Below are 27,211 nucleotides of genomic sequence, written 5' to 3' on the forward strand. Positions count from 1 at the left end.
CCTTTACTACTGTTGCCAAATATTTTATAATACACATTTTAAAGGGAGCCTGACAGCTGATACATTCTGCCCAATTCATCGGCAGAATGTATCAACTACTTGATTTATGAACCTGCACAGGTATGTTTGATTCGGAAGCGCTGCGGTGTTTCAGAGAAAAACATACTGTAATTGGCAACTGGGTACTGAGCCATGCTGTAGATGGCTTCCCTCTGCCCGCTGCACCGGACTGACAGGTCTCCGCCGTGGAAAAGCTGCTGGGGACCTTGCCGTCTCAATAGCCTACAGTGGGGCTTGGTCCCCAACCAGGTGTTATAAAGTATGATTTTCTCTCACACCACAGCATTGATGGAGATTTACCATCAAAGGTTTTTGTCACAATAATAAATAGCTAAAACTTAAAAAAAGCACTTTTAAAAACTTGTTACTAGAAGCCTTAATATTCTTCATGTTGTTTACAGCTCATAGCCTAGGTTACGGGACATCTCTGCAGTCTATCACTGGTGGCTGGTCTCCTAGACAAGGAGCGCAATGCTTACAAGCTCTTTCCTATAGAGCTTGTAAGTGCTGCTCTGAAACTGGCTAAATCACTGAATCTGACCAGCTTCAGTTCTTGTTTCATCAAAAAGGAACAACAAAGGAATACATATCATTACCTACAGCAAAGATGGGGCTGCAGTTTTTCAATGCCCAGGCCAAAAACTACTACTCTAGCAGGATACAGCTAAGCCGCTACTAAGTGGAGGTATCACAGGTGCAAGATAATACTAACTAAAAACTTCATATTTTTTTGTACAGGATACAGCCAGGCCCCTTTTTGTTAGGCCTTGCATATTAGAGTTCCTGTCCCTGTATGGTGCACAGCTTGGCAGAATTCCTGATCTAGTAATATAGGCGTCACCTAATAGGCTGTGGGCTTGTGACTGTGTATCTGTATGTGTGAACAGCGCTCTATGCAAGCCATCAGTGTGCAGTTTTATCATTCAGCAATCGCCCCCTCCATTTTTTTGTCACATTGTCCTGCAAAGGATTTGGCTCCACAAATTCAATTTTTTTCTATCTGCAATCCATATACCCAATCGAGTTTGAAACCCCTGCTCTAAATCCATAGTTTGTATGAAGTCACATAAGTCTCCATAGAAAAAATGTTTAATTTTTATATAGAGACATGAAAGCAATAAACAACAATTACAAAAGTAAACACATCCATTAAAACGTTTCTCCTGTAATAGAAAAAAATAACTAACTTAAATGTCATTATATTGTCTCATTATAAATAAACTCCAAAATACTTTCAATTAGCAAATCGTAATTGTTTTCTCTACAAATGCAATCACAATAGAATTTAAATCACTGACACCTTGTTAGGGTACATGCCCATGATCCAGAGACACTGCGTTGTAGACGCAGCGTCTTCCATCCTGTGGGGACACGAGTGTTTTCTGCAGGAGAACGTAGCGGTTCGTGTCCACAATCAGGGTTCTGGGTGCTGCTGACTTTTGCTGTTGTGTCCCAGCGGAGAACACTCGTGTCTTCGCAACCATAAATTGAAATGCTGCAGCTCTGAAAGTGCTTTGCATGTCAGTTTATGCTGTGGAAAAACAAAGGATAATGGGCATGGGATTTATATATATATATATATATATATATATATATATATATATCATTCACTGTAATTGTACTGTACAAAATAGCATTTTGGAAGCAGCAAAAACATGCTGCAAAGTGCTGCTGAAACTGATAGAGGGCACATACCCTTACTCTTTCTGAAACCTCTCCTAGTTTGTTAGGGCAGATTCCTGTAACCATGTGTAGTAGAAAGCTACACACCCAGTGGATATAATGATGTTGAACTGGAGCTACCAGGAAAGTGAAGGTAAAAAGAGACTGATAACACTGCTGTCTACCCTGTTTTTCTTATTTAATACTGGAGATCTCAGGGGTGCAGAGGCAAGAAAAGGCTGCTCACACTGCTGTCCACCCTGTTTTTGGATCTAGTACTGGAGATAACAAGTATCCTGAGGCTAAGAGAAGGTCACTCACACTAGTGTCCACCCTGTCTTTTTAATCTAATACTGGATATACCAGGGGTGCTGAGGTAAAAAGAAGCTGCACACTTTCCTGATCATCCTCTGTTTCTGATCTAATACTGGAGATATCACAGGGTGATTAGGACAAGTTTCAGTCAATGATTAACAGCTTAGTCAAAATTATTGTAATTTTCTAATTAAAAGTACTTAGGAATATTTTGGCTGCTCAACCTGCTATCCACTCTTTTTTTCTAATCTAATATCGGAGATATCAGGAGTGCTGAGGTAACAAGAGGCTGCTCATACTGCTGTCCACCCTGTCTTCCTAATCCAATATTGGAGATACCAAAAGTACTAAGATAAGAAGAGACTGGCCAAACCACCAAGTTTTTCTGAGCTCATAATGGAGATTCTAGCAGAGCCTGAGAAAAGAAGAGGCTGCTCACAGTAATGTCCACCTTGTCCTTCTGATCTAATACTGAAGATCTCAAGGATGTGGAGGTAGTAAGAGGCTGTTTACATTGCTGTTCACCTTGTCTTTATAAATTATAATGCCTGTGACATGCACCTTTTAGTCACAGTAGTGGCTCTTCGTACTGTACACGCTCACAGCCATCTGTCCTAAAATTCTAGGACAAGTTTCTGTCTGTGTAGCAATGTGCAGGCCGTTTTATTTCTAAAGTGATTAACTCTTTGTCCAAAATTATCGGGATTTGCTAACTAAAAGTATTTAGGAATATATTGATTATAACATTTTATTTAGTTATTTATGTGCTTTAAATTCTTGGAGAACCCATTTAAGTAAAAAAAGAAAGCTATGGCTATGATAATAAATTGTCAATTACGGAGATTTCATGTCATGCATAAATATATTTGATTTTCTAAAACATACTAACGCTGCAAGCTCAATATTTATTAAAATATTTAATTAAAATTAAATATCAAACTGATATTTTATTAAACTGTTAAAATATTAGATATTGTTGTAACTTAAGTATGGAAAAATGTGTTCACTATTGGCAAATACACACATATAGGCATTCTTCCATTGGATTTTTCTAGACATGTGTGGCAATCAACTGAGACATACAGTATCTAAAGACAATTTTGAATTAAAATTACATTTTAATTAACAGAATGCAAATCAGTAAATTAAAACTCAGAACCTCTGTTAATTTAGGAAATTTTAATAAGAAATCTGACAGGTGACATGATTATTCTTTTGTCAATAATCTTTCTAATAGGTAAATTATAGCCTAAATAATTTGAAATTAAATATTATAAATTAATCAAAAGTTTTCAATCATAGCTATAAATATGCAAACTTGAGTTATTCTAAATTGTAATTACACTTGTGCATTAATAAACGGGAAGAAGAAAGTTTTAAGCTACTTTCAAGGACACAGTTTTTGCGTTTTTTTTGGTGGCTATAAAAACCCACTACGGGCAGACTCCTCATGACTGGAGTTTTATACATCATTCTTAATCCAAGTAGTGCTAAAGTACTATGCGTCAAAATGATTAAAAAAGCATGCACCTCAATTTATTTTGCTCATCTTTTATCTGTGAGAAATGTACACCAGTCAGGGACTCAAGTGCACATTTCTTTTGTAATTTAAGCCACTTCTGTGGCCTAAAAATGTTGAAGAATTTGTGGAGCTGCAATTGGTCATGCCCCAAATTACTAATCTCTACCCACTTTTTAAAAAAAATTGGCAATGCTGGTATAAGAATGAGAATAGTTGCAAACAGGAAAAATATATCTGTGTACCATGTTAGGCCTCTGTCACACGTTCGTGCCTCTGGTACGTGTTTGGCAGTTTTTTCACGTACCGGAGGCATGTACACACGTGGACATATGATTTCATAATGGTTTGGACACACGTAACTATTTTGGAACAGAACGTGTGTCCGTTCCATACTTACGTGTGTCCGTGTGTTCCTCATGCCGACATGTCCACATTTTCTCCGGCAGCACGGGTGTCACACGGCCCGCACCCGTACCACACGGATGTAGTGTGGATGCGGTCCCGTGTGACATGCACCGGAGAAACACGTGTCATTAATTTAAAATAAAAAAAAACACATACTCACCTCCACCAGCCCTGCAGAATCTTCCGCTACAAACAGTTGCTGCTGGCCGCCGCTCATTATGAGCGTGTAAAGGAGGTGGACGTGCTGTGACAGGCTCTAATCTCCGCCCCTCCGCAAGCAGCATCAGCGGGGAGTGGGCGGGGCTGGAGCCGAAGATCAGAACCCTGTACAGCAACAAGGACCACGTGAGTATGCAAATTACCAGTTCTCCGTGTGTTATCGCGGATAGCACACGGAGAACACACGTGGACCGCACGTACTGGAGACACGTACTTACCACACGCAATACGCAGGGAAAATACGTGTCTCGCGGCACATGCGTGATTTCCACGTGAGTGTGGCAGAGGTCTTAGCCAGTAAATACAAAAAAATATTCCTGCTACTATGCTTGATGAAGAAACCAGAGTCAACTGGATAGCTTGCTATTTGTTACCTTCTTTTCAGTTAGCCATTATAAGGACTCTTAGTTTTGAATAGTTGCAAAATATATGTAAACTACAAGTTGCGCAATTTTTTTTCCATGATTCAAATAGTTTTCTTTCAGATTTCAGCAAACTGCATGATGAATCAGGCCCAAGAGATTCATGTATGTTGCTTTCTTGAAGGGTAGATTCTTGGACCATCACCAGAGATGATTGGATCACTTTTAGCAACTCCATTACACTACCCAGGCCAGTTATTTTTAGTAATAGCCACAGAAGCTGTGTGAATTTCCCCAGCGTGGTATTTGAATTGCTAGCCTAGTGTGATATGATCGCTGCAGAGAACTGATGACGTTTCTCCAGCCAGGCTAATCATTAGACAAATTATTAGATCAACATACTCATAACTTAAGTCAGGCGTCACAAAGGGTAAGGAAATTCACGCAGCTCCTGTCCACGGCTAGAGAACACTGCCCTAGACTGTGGTCCAGGAATGCATGAATTAATCCGTTCATGTCTACCATACAGTTTTAAGTTATTTTTACCAATATAGGATGTGCAATACAAGGTAATATTGTGGTACTGTGTTAGCCAGAATAGAGGAAAAAGAAGCTAAATATGGTAAAGTGTAAAGCAAGTTTTTTTAATAGCACTCTGTGTGAAGGTAGACTTATTTTTTATTTTATGTACAAAGGAGACAATATACACATCTGTATTTTTGTGTTTGCTACTATCCAGACTCTTTCAGGGCCCTTATATAGTGGGATAACGTTTAACAGACAATTTCTCTCTACATGTGGCATATAACAGCCACCATTTCTTTCTTTTAACAGCCTTCAGCTTGATCTTGAGCCATGGCGACTTGATGGATGAACACTCTGTAGGAAGATCGATCTTGTGCAAGCCTATGTAGGTCCACCAGTGTCTTCTCCACCGTTATCTTGATAGTATCAAGCCATCAGGTTGCTCTTCATCCGCTTCGCCTTGTTTCTTATATTTTTTCAACCTTGATGTCCTTCTCCAGTGATTACTCTCTTTGTATGATGTGTCCAAAGGCAAGTAGCAGCTTGGTGACTTTTGCATAGAGTGACATGTCTGACTTGATTTGTTAAAAAAAAATCCATGGTATTGATAATATCCTTCTCCAACACCACATTTAAAAAGCATTGATTATTATTCTCTCTTGTTTCTTTATTGTCCAAGTTTCGCACCCATATGTTACCACAGAGAAGACCAAACTATGTATGAGCCGTGTCTTCGTCAGCAGTGAAATGTTCCTCAATTTGAGGATTTGTCGATTGACTTCGTTGTTGAGTTGCCTATAGCTTCTCTTGACTTTCTATGTTGTTGTTGTTGAATCTTGCCTGATCACTGATCTGAGTAGGATGAAGTTTTTTACAACTTCTATTTAGTAACTGTCCATCTCAAATGTGTTCCCATCATACCTTGCAGTAGTCAATATCTTTGTCTTCTTTGTATTGAGTAGGAGTTCTGTGTTTGAGCTTTCCATCTTAACACAGGAAGGATCATTGTCTGATACTTCGCTCTACTTTGAACCATGCCATGTCACCGGTTTCTGTATGAACTGTTGCTTCTTGGTCGATGTAAAAGTGCATGATGAGGCTGATCAGATGGTTTGGAACACCATATCCTTCTTGATATTCCAAAAGTTACAGGTGATCAACACAGTCTTTGCTATAGTCGATGAAGCAAAACTAGAGCTCCTTGTTATATTCTTTGGCCTTTTCCAACATCCATCTAATGTTAGCAATTAGTGTGATGACTCAGCATTTGGCCACTTGTGTGGGGTGGTGAACTGTTCTTAATTAGGCCTGACGTTTGTTTTCTTTGTTAAACCAAGAGAAGTTAGCAATTATCTCATGTAAGACTGATCAGAGCCCTATTGTTTGTAAATGTGTATTGCCTCAGCCATTCAAGCTGAAGGAACACAGAACTGCTTCACTGCTCAAAACTGAGCTCACAAACTCCCTTGGAGATGCCAGGATAGAACTACTTGGTCACCTGGCTTCAAATCTTATTGTGCTTGGTCAGCTTCCTAAGCTTGCCAATATCTCTGATCAGTGGGTCACTGTCACAAGCTTGGTGCTGCTGGACTGGATTGTTGGCCCTGGAAGCCCCGACTTGTGTGGGGGATGAACTGCTCTTAGGCCAGACATATGTTTCCTTTGTTTGTTAAACCAAGAGAAGTTAGCAATTGTCTCATGAGACACTGATCGAAGCCCTATTGTCTGTAAAATGTGTATTTCCTCAGCCCTTCTGACCACATAGTTCAAAGGAAAATTATGCAGTCGGGTTGAACATGTGACCAATAAGAGAGCAGCCATCTCCACTAATCCTTTAAGAGAATTTAGGGATAGAAAAAGGCCTTGCTTCTGTCACCAGACAGTTATTTTACATGACTCCACCCAAGGAGTTACAGTGGGTGGAGTCAACTGGTGGAATCACAGAACTACTCCAAGATTTGGAGTTATTCCACATGAACTTAGCCGAGGAGCTATGGTTGCAGCTGAGAGAATTACAGAACTGTTTCAATATTAAGGAATGTTCCACATGACTCCAGCTGAGGAACTATGCTTCCAGCTGGGGGAATCACGGAACTGCTTTAAAATTCATTATACAAGATTTCAGCCTAGGATCCATAGCTCCAGCTGAAGGAACACAGAACTGTTTTACTGCTCATTACTGAGACCAAAAACTTGCTAGAAGAAGACAGGTTAGAACTGCTCGGTCGCCTGGCTACATATCTTGCTGTGCTTTGTCAGCTTCCTAAGATTATTGCTATATCTGCTAATTAGGTGCCAGCCAAAAGTGGGGTGTTGCTGGACTAGGATAGTTGGCTCTGGAAGCCCCAAAGTCACAAATATTTTATTACCTGGTGGGCCAACAGAAGGGTGAAACTATGTCTCTTCTACCATCTTGTGTTTTTGTTTGATGTATTTGCCTGTTGGAGAACCAGTAAAGTCTTACCAATGTGTAAATCCCTCAACCTGTGTTGTCTCAGTAGTGTTTTGCCCATGGGTGAGGAGCATCTGCGCAAAAAGGGTACCGTTAAAAACATCAGCTCAAGATGCAAAAACTAAGCCATCACTGAACCCCATATCCTGAAAAATGAAAACTCTACGGGTCACGGAAAATGGCGCAAAAAGTGCACCACTTTTTTTTTTCTTTTTTTTTTTTTTACAAACTTCTGCATATTTTTCACCCCTTAGATAAATGTAAACCTAAACCTATATATGTTTGGTATCTATGCGCTCATACCACCCAGAGCCATTACACTGACACATCAGTTTTTTATCATATAGCGAACCGGTGAATAAAATATCCCAAAAACAATCGTGCCTTTGCACTTTTTTTTGCAAGTTTTCCACACTTGGAACTTTTTGCTCTTTTCCAGTACAATATAGGGTAAAACTCATGGTTTAATTTCAAAGTACAACTCATCCTGCAAACAACAAGCCCTCATATGGCAAGATTGATGGAAAAATAAATAAGTTACGGCTCTTGGAAGAAGGGGAGCAAAAAGAAAAACTCAAAATGGAAAAATCGAACGGTCCTTAAGGGGTTATTCTGTTCTGGCTTAGTTAGTTTGTTCCCAATAGCGTCTTTCAACATTCCCAGTCTTGATTGAAATTTTAGTTGTATCTCTTTGAACTTCTTGTATGCCTTCCTAGTCTTGCCCTTCAGAGGTTAATTTTTTTTTATCTCTGTATATACAGTATCTATTGGTAATAAAGTTGTTTGTCGGCTTGAATGGGTCTCTTTAGTGTTTTACTGATTTTGTCTTCAACCTGCATGTTGCCTTCTGCTATTTGTCTTTCTTCGGTGATATTTAGGCTATGTGCGCACGTTGCGTCGGAGTACCTGCAGTTTATTCTGCACGTTTTCCTTCCCTTGGTTTTTGACCAAATGGCTTTTGACCATTTTTTAGCGCTAAAAACGCATGCGTTTTTACCGCGTTTTTAGTGCGTTTTTAGCGCTTTTTACCTGCGTTTTCACCTGCGTTTCTGCAGATGCGTTTTTGAGATCAAGACACTGAGAAATAAAGTTGAATTAGTCAAAAAGAATGAAAAAAGAGAAAAAAAGTATAAAATTAACTTTTAATTAAACTATATGGGAAATGATCAATTTTAATGAAAAAATAGTGGTTATACACATTTTATCAGAAAAATAGGTGAAGTTTATAATTTTTTAACATTTAAATTTTCGGTTATTGTGTGTGTGTAAAGGAACATTAGAACCCATTAATTTTTGTCCAGAAAAGCATGCGTTTTTGGAGCCAAAAACGCAGTGGAAAAGCAGGTAAAAAGCATGAAAAACGCAGGAATTGTGATTTTGGTTGCATTTTGCCATTTCTCATTGACTCCAATGTTAAGGAAACGCTGCAGAAATGGCAAAAACAACTGACATGCTGCTTCTTTTTCAGCATGGTTTTTGACCACAAATATGCAAATTAAACGCTGCTGAAAAAAAAGCAAAGTGCAGACAGGATTTCTGCTTTTCCCATAGACTTTGCTGGCAATCAAAAACGCATGCGTTTTAGCGCAAAAACGCTGCTGCTAAAAACGCTGCTGAAACGTGGAAAAAAACGCAACGTGCGAACATAGCCTTAGGGTCTCTTTTATTAACCATGCGGGGGTCTCTTCTGCCTCTTGTTTATTGTCTTTATGGCTTCTTCAGTAACAATTTTATTTATATGTTTCCGTAATTTCTCAGGATTTCTTTCATTCATGTCCAAAGCTGTACATCGGTTGTGCAGTTAGGTCAAATCGAAGTTGGAAATGACCTGTTGTCTAGTCCTTTTTCGCAGCTTGATGCTAATCTGTGCTGTCAAAAGTTCATGATCAGTTCCACAGTCAGCTCCTGGCCTTGTTTTTGCAGTTATGATTCATCCATCCATCATTGTTGAACACACATGTAGTCAATCTGTTTCTTAAAGACCTCATTCAGTGATGTCCATGTGAAAAGTCTTAGTTTGTGAATTTGGAAGGTGTTCATAACGGACTGTTAATTTTTCATGTAAAAGTCTCGTTTGACTCAGTCCAAAGTTTCCAACGATTAATCCATGTTTCCAATGGCCAACTTTGGCATTCACGTCTCCCATGATAATGAGTAAATCTTGTTTTGGCGTCTTGTCGATTTCTTCTTGAATTTGATTGTAGAATAGTTACATGTCCTCCTCCTTGGCATCTGCTGTTGGTATGCAGAGTTGTATAACTGTGACATGGAATAGTGCTCCTTGTAGTCACATAGAGAAGATTATATCACTGAATGCATTGTACTTCAGGACAGTGCCAGTCGAATTTCAGTTTAGAATAAAAGTGACCCAGTTTCTTCTTTGGTTGTCATTGCCAGAGTAGTAGACCCAATGTTAGTTTGCCTGGAGATGTCAAGATTGAGTCCACCTTAGTTTGTTAAATCCAAGTAAGTTGAGTCCTGGTCTGTCCATTTCAGCTTTGACAATGTGAAGTTTTCCTTGGTTCATGTACTTTCCAAAGTCCCAACTTTATGATATCTTTGCAGCTTTTGATCTTCCCTTTTGACCAAGTGATATTGGTAGCAAGACGTCCTTGCAGTTTTGATCCTGGTGCGTCATGAGACTTGATCATACTCTTCCCCAATAGGTTGTTGAGTGCCTTGCAACCTAGAGGCACATCTTCCAACATTATATCATTTTCCTTTAGTTGTACTCTCCCCATCAAGTTTTCTTGCCATAATACGGAAGTAGATTGCAAGGACTTTAATTCACTTAGTAATGTGGCTACCATGAATGAGCCACACTGAAATCAGAGTTGTATGTTGCCAATACACACTGTCCTGATGCTGACGCTGCCATTGGGCAGTATGAATAGTTTGGTACCTCAGTTGAAACCTGTCCACCTGGGGTATCCCTGATAGGAAAATACATTGAATTTCAACTTCATTGATTTATACAAAAATATACACAACAAATACACAGTACAGACTGTAACATGGCGGCCAGTATTATCACAGAAATGAACTCTGCAGGATCCTAAAGGGAAAGGAATGAAAACAAAGCAAAAATAATAGAATGTCAGGGAGCAGTTTGTGCAGCCAAACGTTGTTGCCTTCTATAGCCAGACACCAAAGGACTGTCTGCCACCTGTGACACACTCGTGACACACCCATGACCATACCCCCTTATTCTACGAGTGGTCCCTCGATACTCAGGACCAGGCATATCAGAATGGGCAGCATGAAATGAACGAACAAACCTTGTGTCATTCAGATCTGATACTTGGACCTACATCCTGTCCCCCGGTCTGTATCCCTTCAGTATACTAAATATTGAAGGGAGCGATATAGAAAACGAGAATCAACAATTAAGAATATTCTTAAGAAGATTAAGAATTAATTAATCTAACCAATCTAATTAACCTAATCTCAGAGCATCCTAATGTAGAATCAGAGACCCTGATTCCAGCGATGTGGCACTTGCTGGGCTTCTTTATGTCATGTTTTGTTTTTGTTTTTTTAAACTTCTCTTTATTTACTGAATATTTAAAGAGAGAAAAAAAACACACAATCCTAAGGCACTAGTCATGCCAAGAAATCTACAAACAAAAAATCACTGAGAGATGCGAGCATCAAGCAGAAAATGTAACTTATTACTCAAATCCTGAGAGTTAAACAGAATAAAAACACCATTTGAGTTAATAAACAGGATATGGAAATAAATAAAAAAAACACACAAATACCTTTGTGCATATTAGGTTCACACAGTAAATACACTATAATAAAAATAGCTGGACATACCTCAAAAAGCATGAAATAATTAAAATTTAATTAAAAATTGCCTCAAATATTCACAAACCTCTAAAGTAAAGACTACTTTACACACTGCGATATCGGTCAAGATATCGCTAGTGTGGCTACCCGCCCCCATCTGTTGCGCGACACGGGCAAATTGCTGCCCGTGCCGCACAACATCGCCCAGACCCGTCACACATACTTACCTGCCCGGCAACGTCGCTGTGACCGGCGAACCGCCTCCTTTCTAAGGGGGCGGTCCGTGCGGCGTCACAGCGACATCACTGAGCGGCCACCCAATAGCAGCGGAGGGGCGGAGATGAGCGGGACGTAACATCCCGCCCACCTCCTTCCTTCCTCATAGCGGCCGGGAGGCAGGTAAGGAGAGCTTCCTCGTTCCTGCGGCGTCACACATAGCGATGTGTGCTGCCGCAGGAGCGACGAACTACATCGTTACTGCTGCAGTAACGATAATCGAGAATGGACCCCCATATCACCGATGAGCGATTTTGCACGTTTTTGCAACGATGCAAAATCGCTCATCGGTGTCACGCGCAGCAACATCGCTAATGCGGCCGGATGTGCGTCACAAATTCCGTGACCCCAACGACTCCGCATTAGCGATGTCGCAGCGTGTAAAGCCCCCTTTACTTAATAGGGCCTAGTAAACAAATGCTAACTGTTATTCAAAAACATAGCTATCGAGTAATGAAGAATGCATATATATATATATATATATATATATATATATATATAAAGCATATATATAATAAAAAAAGTCACAATATAGGATCTATTTATAATTAGCATTTATTTACTTGACACTATTGTTCATCTACTTTAGTAGTTTGTGAATATTTGAGGCAATTTTTTCATTGAATTTTATTTTTTTCATGACGATAGAGTGATATCCAGCTATTTATATTACAGCGCATTTACTGTGTGAACCTAATTAGCTCAAAAGGTACCGTATTTGTGTGTTTTTTTTTAATTCATTTTCATCTATTGGTTCAAATCTGGTGACAGGGATGTGTTATACCATTTTGTAGCTTTTTTAGAGTTTATTTTTAGGTTATTTGGGGATGTGGATGCTCTTCTGTTGTTCTGTGCAAGATATGGAAATACATAGCCATAATTGTTTAAGCTGAGCGTAACAAACCAGACATAATAGTAAACAAAAGAAAAAAGAATAAAGAGAAAAGAAGAATAGCAAAAGAAGCACTAAGAGAAGAGGGGAGGACAAAGGGGAAGGGGATAGGGATAAGGGAGGAACGGCAGTATAAAAGAGTGTTCCCAAATTGGGCCCAAACAGTGCAGATTACTTATCCACTAAAATGGCCAGATAGTCATTCAATGCTCTAAGTTCCATCCAATAAAACCAAGTATTGTGGAATTGATCATAAGAGTTATTAATCGTAGAAGTGAGTTCTTCCATGAACATCAGCTCATTTATTTTAGTAAACCAAAGGGAGGTTGTCATAGTGGTATCTGTCTTCCATAGCAGAGGGGTGCACGCTTTTGCAGTCACGATAAAATGTTTTAATATTGAATGCCAGTAGGTTTTTAAGGGAATGTCACAGTGATGGAGAAGGACGTGAGCCAGATACAGATATGAAATGAGATTTGTGATTTTATATATCACCTGCTGCATCTTCCCCCAAAAAAGGAGAGAGAAGCCTGAAACATATCACCCTCCACCTCCCATCTTCTCCAAATTAAGGGACTCTCCTTCAGAAAAGAGTGCAGCAATGTCGGAAACCTATGCCACCTAGAGAGTCATTTATACCCAGGCTCATGAAAACAGGAGCAGACAGATGATTTATGCATTAAGATGAAAATACACTTCCCCTGATCATTCATTAGAGAAAGGCCTAAACCACTTTCCCATTGGCTTTGAAAATTGGAGTTAGGTTGCTCTGGGGGTTCTATCAGCATGGGGTATAAGAAGGATAAAGTGTGTTGTAATGGTCCTGGTTCTGAGCACGCAACCTCAAAAGGCATCTTGAGTAAAGATGAGCAGACCTGTTGAAGTTCAGGTAAGCGGGTGAAGCCGAACTTTAAATTAAGATTGGTTTGGGACCCGAAGTTGACCTGAATGCCAATGGAAGTCACTAATTAGGCAGTTTGGGTCTGCGCCCACATGCAGCCAGCAAAAAATAGATCATTTCCGTGGGTTTTTACATTTCTTTTTGGTGCACACTAAATTTGATCATGCTGTTGTTACCCCCAGTGCGACCCGTTCAAACACTGCAATCGTCTCGCACTAGGCTGACTACCAATCATACCAGAGCACAGCGCTGCTCGCGCGAGTGGTGTCCATACATAAAGCACCCAAACTCTGAATCCGAACTCTATTTTTTGTAAAGTCTGTGTTTGTACAAACATTGAACACCGAAGCTTGGGTTCACTCATCTCTAGTCTTGCTGTTATTATAAAAAGTCATAGGAGGAAGTCAATGGAAAAAGTGGGGAAGCAGACCGACTCCAGGTTTCCAGAGGAAAGGGAGTAGAGGGGCTGAGAAAACATTCATTTGAAGGTCAGATACGTACAGCCCCAAAATGAGACACTTTGAAGTAACCCTTGTTTAGCAAAGTATGAAAGACTTTATTATTTAAGCCCAGAGCAAAAGTGGATAACCCAAAATAGGGAACATAGAGAAAGATAATATTAACATATGAGAACATAATGTGGGATCAGTAAACCAAGCAAGGGTGATCCCAAACGTGGAATGAGATTTAAGGGTTTTTACAAATAAGTCCAACCAAGGAGTAGCAGTCAGACGGAAATTGATAAAGCTTTGCTCGATCTCATCACAGGCTTTCGCTCTACTATTTCTACACCAATCCAAGATTCTAGATAGGTGGGAGACTATAAAATAGGATCTGAAATTGGTCAAGGCTATGCCCCATGAAGACTAAAGCCTGCTTTACACGGTACGATCTATCGTGCAATTTCACGATCGATCGTACCTGCCCCCGTCGTTTGTGCGTCACGGGCAATTAGTTACCCTCTTCACACGCACTTACCTGCTGTGCGACGTCACTGTGGGCGGCGAACGTCCTTTTCCTGAAGGGGGAGGGAAGTTCGGCGTCACAGCGACGTCACACAGCGGCCGGCCAATAGAAGCGGAGGGGCGGAGATGAGTGGGACGTAAACATCCCACCCACCTCCTTCCTTCCGCATAGCCGGCGGGTGCCGTGGGACGGAGGTAAGCTGCTGTTCATCGTTCCCGGGGTGTCACACGGAGCGGCATGTGCTACCCCGGGAACGATGAGCAACCGACGCCATTTTAATTAAACGAGATTATGAAACTGAGCAACGAGTACACGACTCACGATTTGTGAGCGATACTGCGTCGCTCGGAGGTGTCACACAGCCCGACGTCGCAAGCGATGCCGGATGTGCGTCACAAAAACCGTGACCCCGACGATCTATCGCACGATAGATCGTCTCATGTAAAGCACCCTTGCGCACTAGAAAATGGAATTTTCTTAAGAAAATTCCGCAGGTTCTGAAAGATTTCTGCACCCGCGGAAAAAAAACGCAAAAAAGCGCACCGAAATCCGCTTGCGTTTTGTTGCGTTTTGTTGCAGTTTTGGTGCGGTTTTTCCGCGGGTTGGTACATGTGTTTTAATGCATTCAATGCAATAAAGCACATTAAAAACAAAAAAAAACAAACAAACTCATTTCCTTCTGATATAGATAGATAGATAATGGATAGATAGATAGATGGATAGATAAGTAAATAAATAGATAATGGATAGATAGAGAGATAGATAGAGTGATAGATAGATAATGGATAGATAAATAAATAAATAGATAATGGATAGATAGATAAGATAGATTGATAGAAGGATACATAGATAGAAGGATAGATAGATGGATAGATAATCAATAGATAGAGGACAGATCAATCAATCAATAGATAGAGTCCCTGTGAGGACACACTGCAGTTCTCGCGAGCCGTAGTGTGCTCACATTACCAACCGTGAGAAATGACCTGTAATTACCTCTGCAGTCTCGTTACGAGGCTGCATTGAGTATGTGTCAGACGCAGCTGGATGCAAGCGTCGTGGGACCTCGGTGGATTACGCCGGAGCTGTGTTTTGGGTGGGTTAATAAAGTGGTGAAAAAGGGGCTTTTTCTGTTTTATTTAAAATAAAGGATTTTGTGGTGTGTGTGTTTATTTACTTTACTTACGGGTTAATCATGGAAGCTGTCTCATAGACGCTGCCATGATTAAGCCTGGACTTAGTGGCAGTGATCCGTTGCCATTTAACTCCTTATTACCTGGATTACCACCACATCACGGCAATCTGGAAGAGGCGGGCATACTCCGGGACTGTCGCATAATGGGTGCGACAGTCCCGGGGCAGCTGCGGGCTGATATTCTTTTCTGCGGGAGGGGGGGCATTAACCCTGGCCCTTGCCCTCCCCAGCCTGAGAATACCGGGCCGCCGCTGTGTGTTTACCTCGGCTGGACGGTAAAAATACGGTGGAGCCCGTGGTTTTTTTCCTTTTTGTTTTTTTATGTACGTTTGATTTCTATGTGTACTCTATATGTCTGTGCCTGTGTGTGAGTGTGATCTGCCTGTGTGTTTACGCTGCTCTGCTTCCTCTTCCTGTCATAATGACATCACTTCCCTGCAAAACGCAGGCAGTGATGAACATTATGTCCCGAAAAACACGAAATACCGCAGGGAATAACGCAGGAAAATGCAATGAACCGCACAGAATTTGCAACCTGCGTTCTTCCCTGCGGGAGTTCACGATTACATTATAGTTAATGGAGTGAAATCCCACAGCTACTAGCGGAAAAGAAGTGACATGCAATTGTTTTTGCTGCGGGAATCCCGCAGCAAAATATGCAGCTGTCAAAATCCGCCTAGTACGCACAGCATTTTTTTTTCCCATAGGATTTGCTGGTGAATCACTGCAGAGATGGTATGAACATTTTCTGCAGCGAAACATGCAGCAAATCCGCGGGTAATCTGCGGGAAATTCCGTCTAGTGCGCACACGGCCTTAGAGGAATATAGTGTGTTTGTTTTGATGCGGGAAAGTTTACCAGAATGTATGAACTTGGTTTGAACAGAAGCAAGACTAATGAAGAAGGACAAGGAGACCCCAATTGGAAGATCTTTAATGACATACATACCGTATTTTTCGCTTTATAAGACGCACCTGATTATAAGACGCACCCCTAAATTTGGTGAAGGAAAAGAGAATTTTTTTTTTAATGTTAAATGGGGTCCATCTTATAATGCCAGTGCCCCTCTAACAAATCATATAGGGTATATGTCCCTCATAGCCCCCCATCCTAAAATTAGCCCCCCTAATCTGAATATGGCCCCCTTATATTGAATATAGCCCCCTTGTGATAGCACACATTCCCCTGTGCTGCCTATGGCCCCTTATGGATTGCATACATTCCCCTGTGCTGCCTATGGCCCCCTATGGATTGCATACATTCCCCTGTGCTGCCTATGGTCCCCTATGGATTGCACACGTTCCCCTGTGCTGTCTATGGCCCCCTATGGATTGCATACATTCCCCTGTGCTGCCTATGGTCCCCTATGGATTGCATACATTCCCCTGTGCTGCCTATGGTCCCCTATGGATTGCACACATTCCCCTGTGCTGCCTATGGCCCCCTATGGATTGCATACATTCCCCTGCGCTGCCTATGGTCCCCTATGGTTTGCACACGTTCCCCTGTGTTAGATAACGCCCCCATGCTGTTGCCCATGGCCCCTATAGATCGCACAAGTCCCCCTGTGTTAGATATCGCCCCATGGTGCTGCCCATGGCCCCTATATAGATCGCACAAGTCCCCCTGTGTTAGATATCGCCCCCATAGTGCTGCCCATGGCCCCTATATAGATCGCACAAGTCCCCCTGTGTTAGATATCGCCCCCATAGTGCTGCACATGGCCCCTATAGATCGCACAAGTCCCCCTGTGTTAGATATCGCCCCCAGGCTGCTGCCCATAGTAAAATAAAACCCTCTTTCCTTACCTCCTCCAGCGTTTATCTCCCTCCTGTCTCCCTCCATGCTTCTCTTCCTTACTTCCTGGTTCTCAGTGCGGTCATGTGATCGGCACAGCAGACTGAGATCTCTGCATGCCTGATCACAGTGGAAGCAGGGACACGGAGAGAAATGCTGGAGGGGGTAAGCAAAGCTTTTTTATTTTAGAATGAGCAGCAGCCTGGGGGCCAAATCTAACACAGGGGTGGCATGTGCCATCACAGGGGGGCGCAGGCACATATAATATGCACCGCTCCCCCAGCCCATCACTGCGTGCGATTTCAGCACCATTGGAGATGGACAGCGGCTGTGCATATTATATGAGCGGGAGCAGGAGATCAAAGGCTGCAGCCCGCAGCGTTCCCCTGCGCTCCAGAGCTGCTGCCCCACCTCCCCTGGACGCTGCAGTGTACATATATATATACCCCCCCCGTATATTCGGCTTATAAGACGCACCCCCTACTTTCCCCCAAAATTTGGGGGAACAAAAGTGCGTCTTATAAAGCGAAAAATACGGTAATCCTCGGAAGGATGTTCATTTTAAAGACTGCACTTCGAACAAACCATGTAAAAGCATTTCTCGTCCATCTTGAGCAATCCCCCAGTACCAATTGAAGAAGTTTAGAGAAATTAAGAGAATATGTCAAACTTATATCTCTTGGTAACAATATACCTAAATATTTTAGACCTGAAACAGCCCATTTAAAGCTGAAAGCAGTTTTTAGAAGTACTAAAAAAGAGGGAGAGGTGTTATTGTTCAGCGCTTCTGATTTTGAAAAGTTGATTTTGAAATAAAAAAAAAATTAGATATTACTGCATTATCCCTATCCCAATCTAATATATAAAGCTGAGTGTATGTGTGTATGTATGTCCCCTAAAGGAATCCGCACCGTCGCATTTACAATCACAAAATTTTGCACAGACGCCTCATGTGACTCAGGGAACATCATAGACTATGTTTGGGCGGGAAAATGTAACCCCGTCCTTTCCAGTTACTCTACAAAAATCCTGCCTCCATTAATCTGAATGAAGCTGGGAGCTCCTGGCTATAAATAGCAACTGTCAGTGGTTGCTATAGGAACAAAATAAACTGTTAGTAAACTAAGCTTATGTGTGAGGTAAAAAGATGTCGGTGGTGAGATGCATAGAGAAAGACAGAGACAGCCCGGCAAAGAGACAGCCCGGCAAAGAGACAGCACGGGAAAGAGACAGCCCGGGAAAGAGACAGCCCGGGAAAGAGACAGCTTGGGAAAGAGACAGCCCGGGAAAGAGACAGCCCGGGAAAGAGACAGCCCAGGAAAGAGACAGCCCGGGAAAGAGACAGCCCGGGAAAGAGACAGCCCGAGAAAGAGACAGCCCGGGAAAGAGACAGCCCGGGAAAGAGACAGCCCGGGAAAGAGACAGCCCAGGAAAGAGACAGCCCGGGAAAGAGACAGCCTGGGATAGAGACAGCCCAGGAAAGAGATAGCCCGGGAAAGAGACAGCCCGGGAAAGAGACAGCCCGGGAAAGAGACAGCCCGAGAAAGAGACAGCCCGGGAAAGAGACAGCCCGGGAAAGAGACAGACCTAGAAACAGACAGCCCAGGAAAGAGACAGCCCAGGAAAGAGACAGCCCGGGAAAGAGACAGCCCGGGAAAGAGACAGACCTAGAAACAGACAGCCGGGCAAAGAGACAGCCAGGCAAAGAGACAGCCGGGCAAAAAGACAGCCGGGCAAAAAGACAGCCGGGCAAAGAGACAGCCGGGCAAAGAGACAGACGGGCAAAGAGACAGAGAGAGAGAGAGCCAGACAGATACAGAGATTGAGACTGATAGACTGATGCAAATACAGACAGAGAGATAGAAACAGACAAGGAAAGAAACAGACAGCGAGACAGATATCGACACACAGACAGAAACTGGGAGAGAGACAGAGAAACAGTTACTATCCCGGGCAACGCCGGGTACTACAGCTAGTAGAAAAATAAAAATGAACACTGGTTAAACCAGTTTCAAAGAAAAGTGCACATATTCATTACTTAATAACAATATATGTTGATAATAAAAGGAAGAATATATTCAAATATATATAAGAGATTGGGACGGTTCAGGATGAGAAATGTGGAATAAACTGACAGTAGTAATTGGTGAATCCCTGGATGGCTTTCACACCGTAATGACGAGGCCACTTTAGAATCGCTGACACCTTCTCTGGATCCATCTTCAATACAGTATCCAAGATTATGTAACCCAGGAAAGGAAGGGAGGTGTGTTCGAAAACAAAGTTTTCAAACTTGCTGTACAGATGATTCTCTCTCTCTCTCTCTCTCTGCAGAACCTAGTAAACATTTCTTTGGTGTGTGGGCAGATCTGGAGACAACACCAGGATATCGTCCAGTTACATGACCACACATGAGTAGAGAAGATCCCGAAAGAGGTCGTTCATGAACTCCTGGAAGACCACCGATGCATTACGGAGCCCAAATGGCATTGCCAATACTCATAGTGGCTGTCCTAGATGTTAAATGTGCTCTTCCACTCGTCCCCTGACCGTATTAGGATTCTCTATAGAGGTTGGGTTTAGAAAAGATGTTGGAACCATCTTTCTTCTTCACAAAAAATAATCCAGCTCCGATCGGCGAAAAACACTTCTGAATAAATCCACTTGCCAGATTCTCTGTTCTCTTGTTATACTTGGACATGGCTTGGGTCTCCGCTTGGGACAGAGGGTAATTTTGACCTTGAGGAGGAGAGGAACCTGGATGTAGATTAATAGGATAGTAATATGACCTATCCTATGTGGAGGTAACGTCTTTGCTTCCTTCTTGTCGAAGACGTCTGTGTAAGATCAGTAGGCAGGCGGTACACCCAGAAAAAATTGAAGGAGTCACCGGTGGTCAAACAGGATGGACAGGAACAAGACATTTTTCATGACAAGACTGACCCCAATGAAGCAACTCACTGGATCTCTAGTCCAAGACAGGTTGATGTACTGGTAACCATGGCAGTGCCAGGAGCAGGAGAGACAGACATGGTAACATATAGAGAGCGATCTTCTCAGAGTGCAGCATTCTTACCTGAAGCTCCACTTGCTCTTCCATCAACAAACAACACCACCTAAGAACTTGCAACACATTGGATGGGAATCCTGTAATGATCCACCACGGCCTGTTGTATGAAGTTTCCTATGGAATCAGAGTCCAGATAGGTTAATGCAACAAACCGGGCGTTGCCACTAGATATGGACACATACCATGTAAGCGGTGGAGACAACTTGCTCTCTCCCAGTGTGGCCTTGCCAACAGACCCTAGCCTTTGGAGTTTCCTAGCATCTCAGGACAGAAACAGATTCAAGTTTTAGGGTTACCACAGTAGAAGCAATTGCTCTTTGTGCAATGGACCTCGTGACAATGTTTTGCCAACTTAACCTGGTCCACCTACATGGGTTCTGGAGAAATAGCAGAAAGTGAGGAATGGGGAATCATCAGCTTCTGGAAAGTTAGGGTCAGGCGCTTCGACCTCCTCTCACAGACCACTTGTCTGGAGCTTTCCTGAAGCCTGTTGTCAATCTAAATAGCCAGGGAAACCAGGTCAACTAAACAGATGGAAACATTTCAGCTTACTAATTCTTTAACTTTCCCGGAAAGACCCTCCCAGAATGCAGCTACCAATGCCTCACTGTTCCAGTCAAGCTCAGAGGACAGGATAAAAAAACAAACAGCATACTGACCTACTACAGTGAGGAGAGACGATATTGCGGAGGTGACTCGGCCCGGCTCATCGAAGACTTTACGTAACGCCTCCAGAAGGTACTGCAGGTCAGAGATGACGGGATTGCTTGTCTTCCATAGGGGTTAATCCCAATTTGAAGAAAAACTGGTGAGACAATAAATCAAAGTGCACAGTGCACTGCTTAATGAATCCTTGGCATAGCTTGGGATCGCCATCAACCTGCAGAGGAGCTGACATATGGAGACCGGATCCAGGAGATGAGTTTACTGCCAAAGTAGATACTGCAGAATGGACAGATGGAGTAGTCAGCGTCTTGGCGTTCAGATGCGTGTCTACTGACTACAAGTAGAACAGAATTCGATCCTGTTGCTCCCATTGCCAAGATAGCTCTTGGTGCAGCACTGCAAGTGAGTTAGTTCTGGAGCCAGTGGGGTCCATGGCCTGAGCAAACTGTCAAATTGATGGGTGTGGGCCCACTATGCCACAGAGACGATCTCACCCTGGAGGAGTGTAACTAAGTGATTACCTTGTCTTCATGCCTCTGATGGTGAGGTTAAGCTTGTGCTGGAAGACAGTCAACTGGTACCACTTCAGGGGATCTCCTTCTACTGTAGCAACTGACCCCAGGGGCCAGGGATGCAGGGACAGACTCAGGTCCAGGTAGGACGGCTGGTACAGACTGGACAGCAGTTACTGGCAGGACAGCAGGTACAGGCAGACACAGGCACATTGGATGGTTACTAGTACATTAGTACAGGTTAGCGCATACGGGCACAAGATATGGGACCTGACAACTAGCAACCATGTACTAAAGGGATGATTACGATCCTCAGGCACCTCCCATAGGGGAAGGATGCTTTAGATAGTTAGTGCCTAGTGATAGTATGAGGGGCAATTCTGGGTTATGGCACACTGGCCCTTTAAGAGGGAAGGGAAGCACACTCTCTTGGGAGATCTGCTTGGTGTGCGCAGGCCCTGGGAGCAGTAGGCAGTGACGGGAGCAGCAGAGTGGCTGGGCAGGTGATCGTGCTGGCGTCCCCGCCAAGTGGAGGAAGGACAGTAAGGGGGCGCTGGAAGTAGCATTACAAAAATCCTTTTGTGTGTCAGTAGAAAGCAGTATAAGGGACTGCAAATTCACTTTGGCTGTATGTATGAGGTTCAATGCCTTAGTTGTATTGTAACTAGCCTCCCTAAAGCTCATGAAACTCGACTGGTCTAGGTGCATAATATCTCTTAAAAATGTGGATAATCTGGATGCAAGCATTTTCACAAATAATTTAACATTGAGGAGTGAGATGGGTCTACAACTTGCACATCGAGATGGGTCTTTCCTTTCCTTTATGAATGACTGATATATGAGCTTGTAAGGAATCCCCTGGGAAAGAGGGATAGCTGGTTATCACATAGAAGATGAGAATCAGATTAGGAAAGAGAAATTTCTCTAAAAGAACTGTTTACAATAAGGTAAGGAGAGCCAATCGGTGCCAGGGGCCTTCATCGATTTTGACTCTTTTATGGCTGTCTGGAATTCCCCTTCAATACAGGGCAGTTCAATGAAATCTGTATTAATGTCAGAGAAAGTTGGTAGGCCATACTTTTATGAACGTTTGAAGGGAGACTTGATGTCCGCATTTTGTGTTGCCAGATAAATTGAATCCACAGAATACAGGGAAGAATAAAAGCTTGTAGATGTATTGGCAATTTCGGTAAGAAGATATTTGCGTCGTTACAATTGATCCAACCTTAAAGGGACATAGGTGTTAGATCTCTGTACCTGAAGGACTCTAGCCAATGGTTTGCCACTGGCAATGATATTTAGAGACAACAGCTTTTGCCTTATTTAGGAGTAGGGAGCTGAGGGACTCATCCTTAACCAGCAGTGACATTCTTACCTCAGCTATTGGGGAACGTTTACGTAATTTTTCCAGGTTGTCAATCTCCCTCAGCAGACAAGCAATCTCCTGAGTGCAAAATGTCTTGTATAGGACTTATCCTTAATAAGAAACACCCTGATCACACACTTGTGTGCCACCCACACAATACAAAGGTCTGTTAGTTCAATAGAGTTATCAGCAAAGTATGTATTGAGAGATTTCTGTAAGGCTGACTTGATGACATCATTGAGAAGAGACACATTCAAGCACCAGTGGCCTTGCTTGAATTTGAAGATGGTTAGAGTGATGGAGATAGTAACAAGTGTGTGGTTGACGAAGAAGATATTGTCAATACTTGCCCTTTGGAATACAGTAACGTTTTGATGTCTTAAAAATAATTAATCCTCGTATAGACATCTTAAGAATTAGAATAAGATAAATCCCTGTCTGCTGGGTGCAAGAGGCATAATGTGTCAATCAACTGATGGTCCTGCACACATTTTAATATAGGTTTTTGTATGGGGCATAAAAGGGAAGAAATGCCCTTGGAAATGTTTTTAAAGGGGTCAAGGGTAGCGTTAAAGTCCCCTCTCAAGATAAGTATACCTTCTGTGAATACTGACAGTTGATCTAGGTAGGTGTAGAGTACTTTGTCCTTATTTGAACTGGGGAGATAGAGAGAGGTGAACGTGACCTTGTTGGATATAATGAGAAAACCCCCCATAAACAATGGATATCAGGGGTAATTAACATGAAAGACCAAAAAAGAAACCCCTAAAACTTGAATTTTATTATTTCAATTAAAATCAGATAGTTTCCACACAGACATCAAAAACAAGTACTGAGGACATAGGACAGTGCTTGAGTGCAAACAGACGATCAGAACAATAAGCTCAAAAAGTCTCCCACCTATCAATATTCAATCCACAGTCATATAGTATGCCAGTAAGAGAAGAGGTTTTATATTGCACATCAAGCAAAAATAAGTCCCAATGGTCAAATAACCAAATTATATATTACCCATCACAAAAAATAGAAGTGGTGAATGTGAGAAGTACTGCAGTGTAATAGGGGAGTGGCCAAACAACTCCTTCTATGGCCCTACCTTGCCGCGGAGGTTGGCACCCTAACGCTAGATGCAATGGCGCCCCCGCTCTTCGACGGCTCACCCTTCTTTCCCTCCGCTGTTCTCAAGTGCAGCTGGTCTGGGAAGAGGGGAGTGCAGGAAAAATGCACTGCAGATAAAAACTCAGTCACCAATCACACACAGTTAGGGCAATATCAAATTAAACGCAGTAATATCTCATGGACAATGTTTGTTCGTATTACAGTTTTTCCCCATTAAATGCACCAAATCATTATTATAAAGTGCTTAGTGCTTCCAACAGTATTTTCAATAAAGTGCCTCACCATTTAAATAAAGTGCTATATATGTATTTGTTTATAAAATCTGTAAAATTATCTACAGATATGTATTTAAGCCTAGTAATCCTTCTGGGGCCCCACTGCATACAGAGCAAGGAGATGATTTATGTGTCCAAAGGTACAAGACACTCTATAATCCTCACAAAGGCCCAATTTGATCTCTCAATATGCTACAATTCTGTCACCCTAAAGATATTTTATAATGTGACCCAGGGCACAACTGAACACTTCATAGAAGGTGCAAGGGGAATACTTCACAGAAGGTACATAGGAAAAATATACACTTCATAGAAGGCACTTATAAAGAATGGAGCAACATAGATATCTATGGGGATAGAACAACATGGTCCAAGTAACCATAACAATCATCTCAATCTTATACATATAGTACTTAGCTTTAGAACATTGAGAGTGACTACTGATTAGCAGCTTTCTGTGTACACTGTACATGGGCAGAAAGCTGATAATCAGTGGAGTGGGCAGCATTATACAGAGCTCACCATTCAGAGAACTGCTTGACCTGCAACAGATAAAACAGGGCATTTATCAAAATGACAGCAAGCAGTTCAGTAAGTGATATATCATTGCAATCAGGGTCTCTTCCCCTACATAATGCTGCTTGCAGGTGGGGTAGCAAAAACCTGGTAACAGATTCCCTAGTCTATATTTATTTTTTAATTGCTGCACTGCAGTCTCAAATAATAATTATTGAATAAGTATCAAGAGTGCATTAGGAAGGAAGGTATCCACGCTAAAAACCTCTGCTGCCTCATTTAATTTACCATTTTGCTAGCCAAAAAGAGATGTGAATTGTGGCAATGGATATGGTGAGGCCACATGGTGAGGCTGGATATGCGGCAAAATCTCCACTACCTTTAGCCGCCCCAGGCCACAATGGAGAAACAAAAACTGTGACTGCACCTGAACAATGGTCAAAATCTCTGAACTGGAAAAAATAACAGCCTCCTTTACGTACAACACATAGTTTTTCATTTTTAATCTGAACAGGTCAGGTAATGATGACAATAATTTTCAATAAAACTAATTCTATCACCTAATGCTATGAAGTGTTGCTAGTAAAAAGTATATGATAGTGGGAGATTTTTAATTTGAGGCCCCTTCTGATCCCAAGAAATGAAGAGACGGGTCCTGCCAGCATTCCTCTTGCACAATAGCACTCCTAGCCACCTGCTGTGCGGGGAACTGCAGAATGACTCCATACTAGGAATGAGATTGTGATGCAGGGCCTTGCACAAGAAGGTGTATTGCTGTCTAGTAACAAATGATCAAGTCACTTAACTATTGCTGTGGCTTCTTGATTTGTAAGAGCAAAGGGAGTCTGGTAGACCCGTTAAAAAAACATTTATAGAAAACCAATTTAAAATAACACATATCAAATAGTCATAGTGAAAAAAATCTGAATAATTTAGGATCTCAATAAATTATAGTTTCAGAAATGAAGAGATTGTGAATAATCTGAATTTCAAAGTGTATATACTCATTATACGAAATAAATCATGCTTTTTAAAATAAATACAGTATTATTCAGCATCTTTAAATATATACAGTTGCTATGGTAGCTATAAGAAAGAAACTAGAAGATGACTTACTTTAAAATGTTTGTTATTCTACTTCTTGGCAGTTCAAATCGGAAATAAATGCGAAAAGCGCGAATCATTATCAAAGGACGAGGAATCCGTAACATTCCCCATGGAGACATCTGATCAACTACTTCTGCAATCTCAAACACCTGATTGCGTAAAAAGACAAAACAAAGTTAAGTGATACATAAAAATAAGTCTTCATTTCACTGTAAATGTAATTACGGGACGCCAGCCTCCCAGGAAAGATGAGGACAATTGTATTGTAGTCACATTAATGGATAGCTAATACTAAAAGACTGGTTAAATCCCAAGTTACCCAATGAATTGCATTGAATTCTAACAAAGTACAATACAGCATATCGTTATAAATGGGATTTGTTCTCCATGAACTTTTCTTCATTTTATATACCTCATAAATATTAATTACTATTATATTTATACCAAAACAGTTATACTTAAAGGGAATGTCAGCAGGTGTTTGCTACGTCATCTGAAAGTAGCATGATGTAGGCAAAGAGATTTTGAATCTAATGATTTATCACTTAGATTCCTGGCTGCAGCCATTCTGACACAATAAAAGATATTATCTTTTTGTATGTAGCAGAGCTCTGGGAGCTGCTCCCGTCCACACCAGGCTTTCAGTGTACATCTCCACAGACAGAAGCTGCTAATCACAGACAGGGTGGAGTCAGACTACAGCTCGCCTACTCAGACCATTAATGATAAAGCTAAGAGACTTAAACTAACATTGCAGATAAACAAAAACAGACTTTGAGATAACAGATGGACTCTTAGGGGTACTTCTCACACAGCGAGATCGCTAGCGAGATCGCTGCTGAGTCACGGTTTTTGTGACGCACCAGTGACCTCATTAGCGATCTCGCTGTGTGTGACACTGAGCAGCGATCTGGCCCCTGCTGTGAAATCACTGCTCGTTACACACAGTGCTGGTTCATTTTTTGGACGTTGCTCTCCCGCTGTGAAGCACACATCGCTGTGTTTAACAGCGAGAGAGCAACAATCTGAATGTGCAGGGAGACGGCTTCTGGCAGCCTGCGGTAAGCTGTAACCAAGGTAAATAACGGGTAACCAAGTGAAGAGCTTTGCTTGGTTACCCGATATTTACTTTGGTTACTAGCGTCCGCCGCTCTCAGGCTGCCAGTGCTGGCTCCCTGCTCCCTGCACACGTAGCCAGAGTACACATCGGGTAAATGTGTACTCTGGCTAGGAGTGCAG

At 42.0% G+C, this 27,211-nt stretch overlaps 1 protein-coding gene across 4 annotated transcripts in view; it reads right to left on the reverse strand.

Annotated features, from left to right (window-relative positions):
* NALCN (sodium leak channel, non-selective) overlaps positions 1–27,211 on the reverse strand; it is a 1,011,261-nt gene that overhangs the window by 798,186 nt on the left and 185,864 nt on the right. For all 4 annotated transcript variants that reach the window (XM_075336708.1, XM_075336707.1, XM_075336706.1 and 1 more), the window contains one exon: positions 25,982–26,121. In XM_075336708.1, coding sequence (XP_075192823.1) covers positions 25,982–26,121 — 140 coding nt within the window. The remainder of the gene's footprint in view (positions 1–25,981; positions 26,122–27,211) is intronic.

This window comes from Anomaloglossus baeobatrachus, chromosome 2 (genome assembly GCF_048569485.1).
Source record: "Anomaloglossus baeobatrachus isolate aAnoBae1 chromosome 2, aAnoBae1.hap1, whole genome shotgun sequence".
NCBI classification, from domain to species: Eukaryota; Metazoa; Chordata; class Amphibia; order Anura; family Aromobatidae; genus Anomaloglossus; species Anomaloglossus baeobatrachus.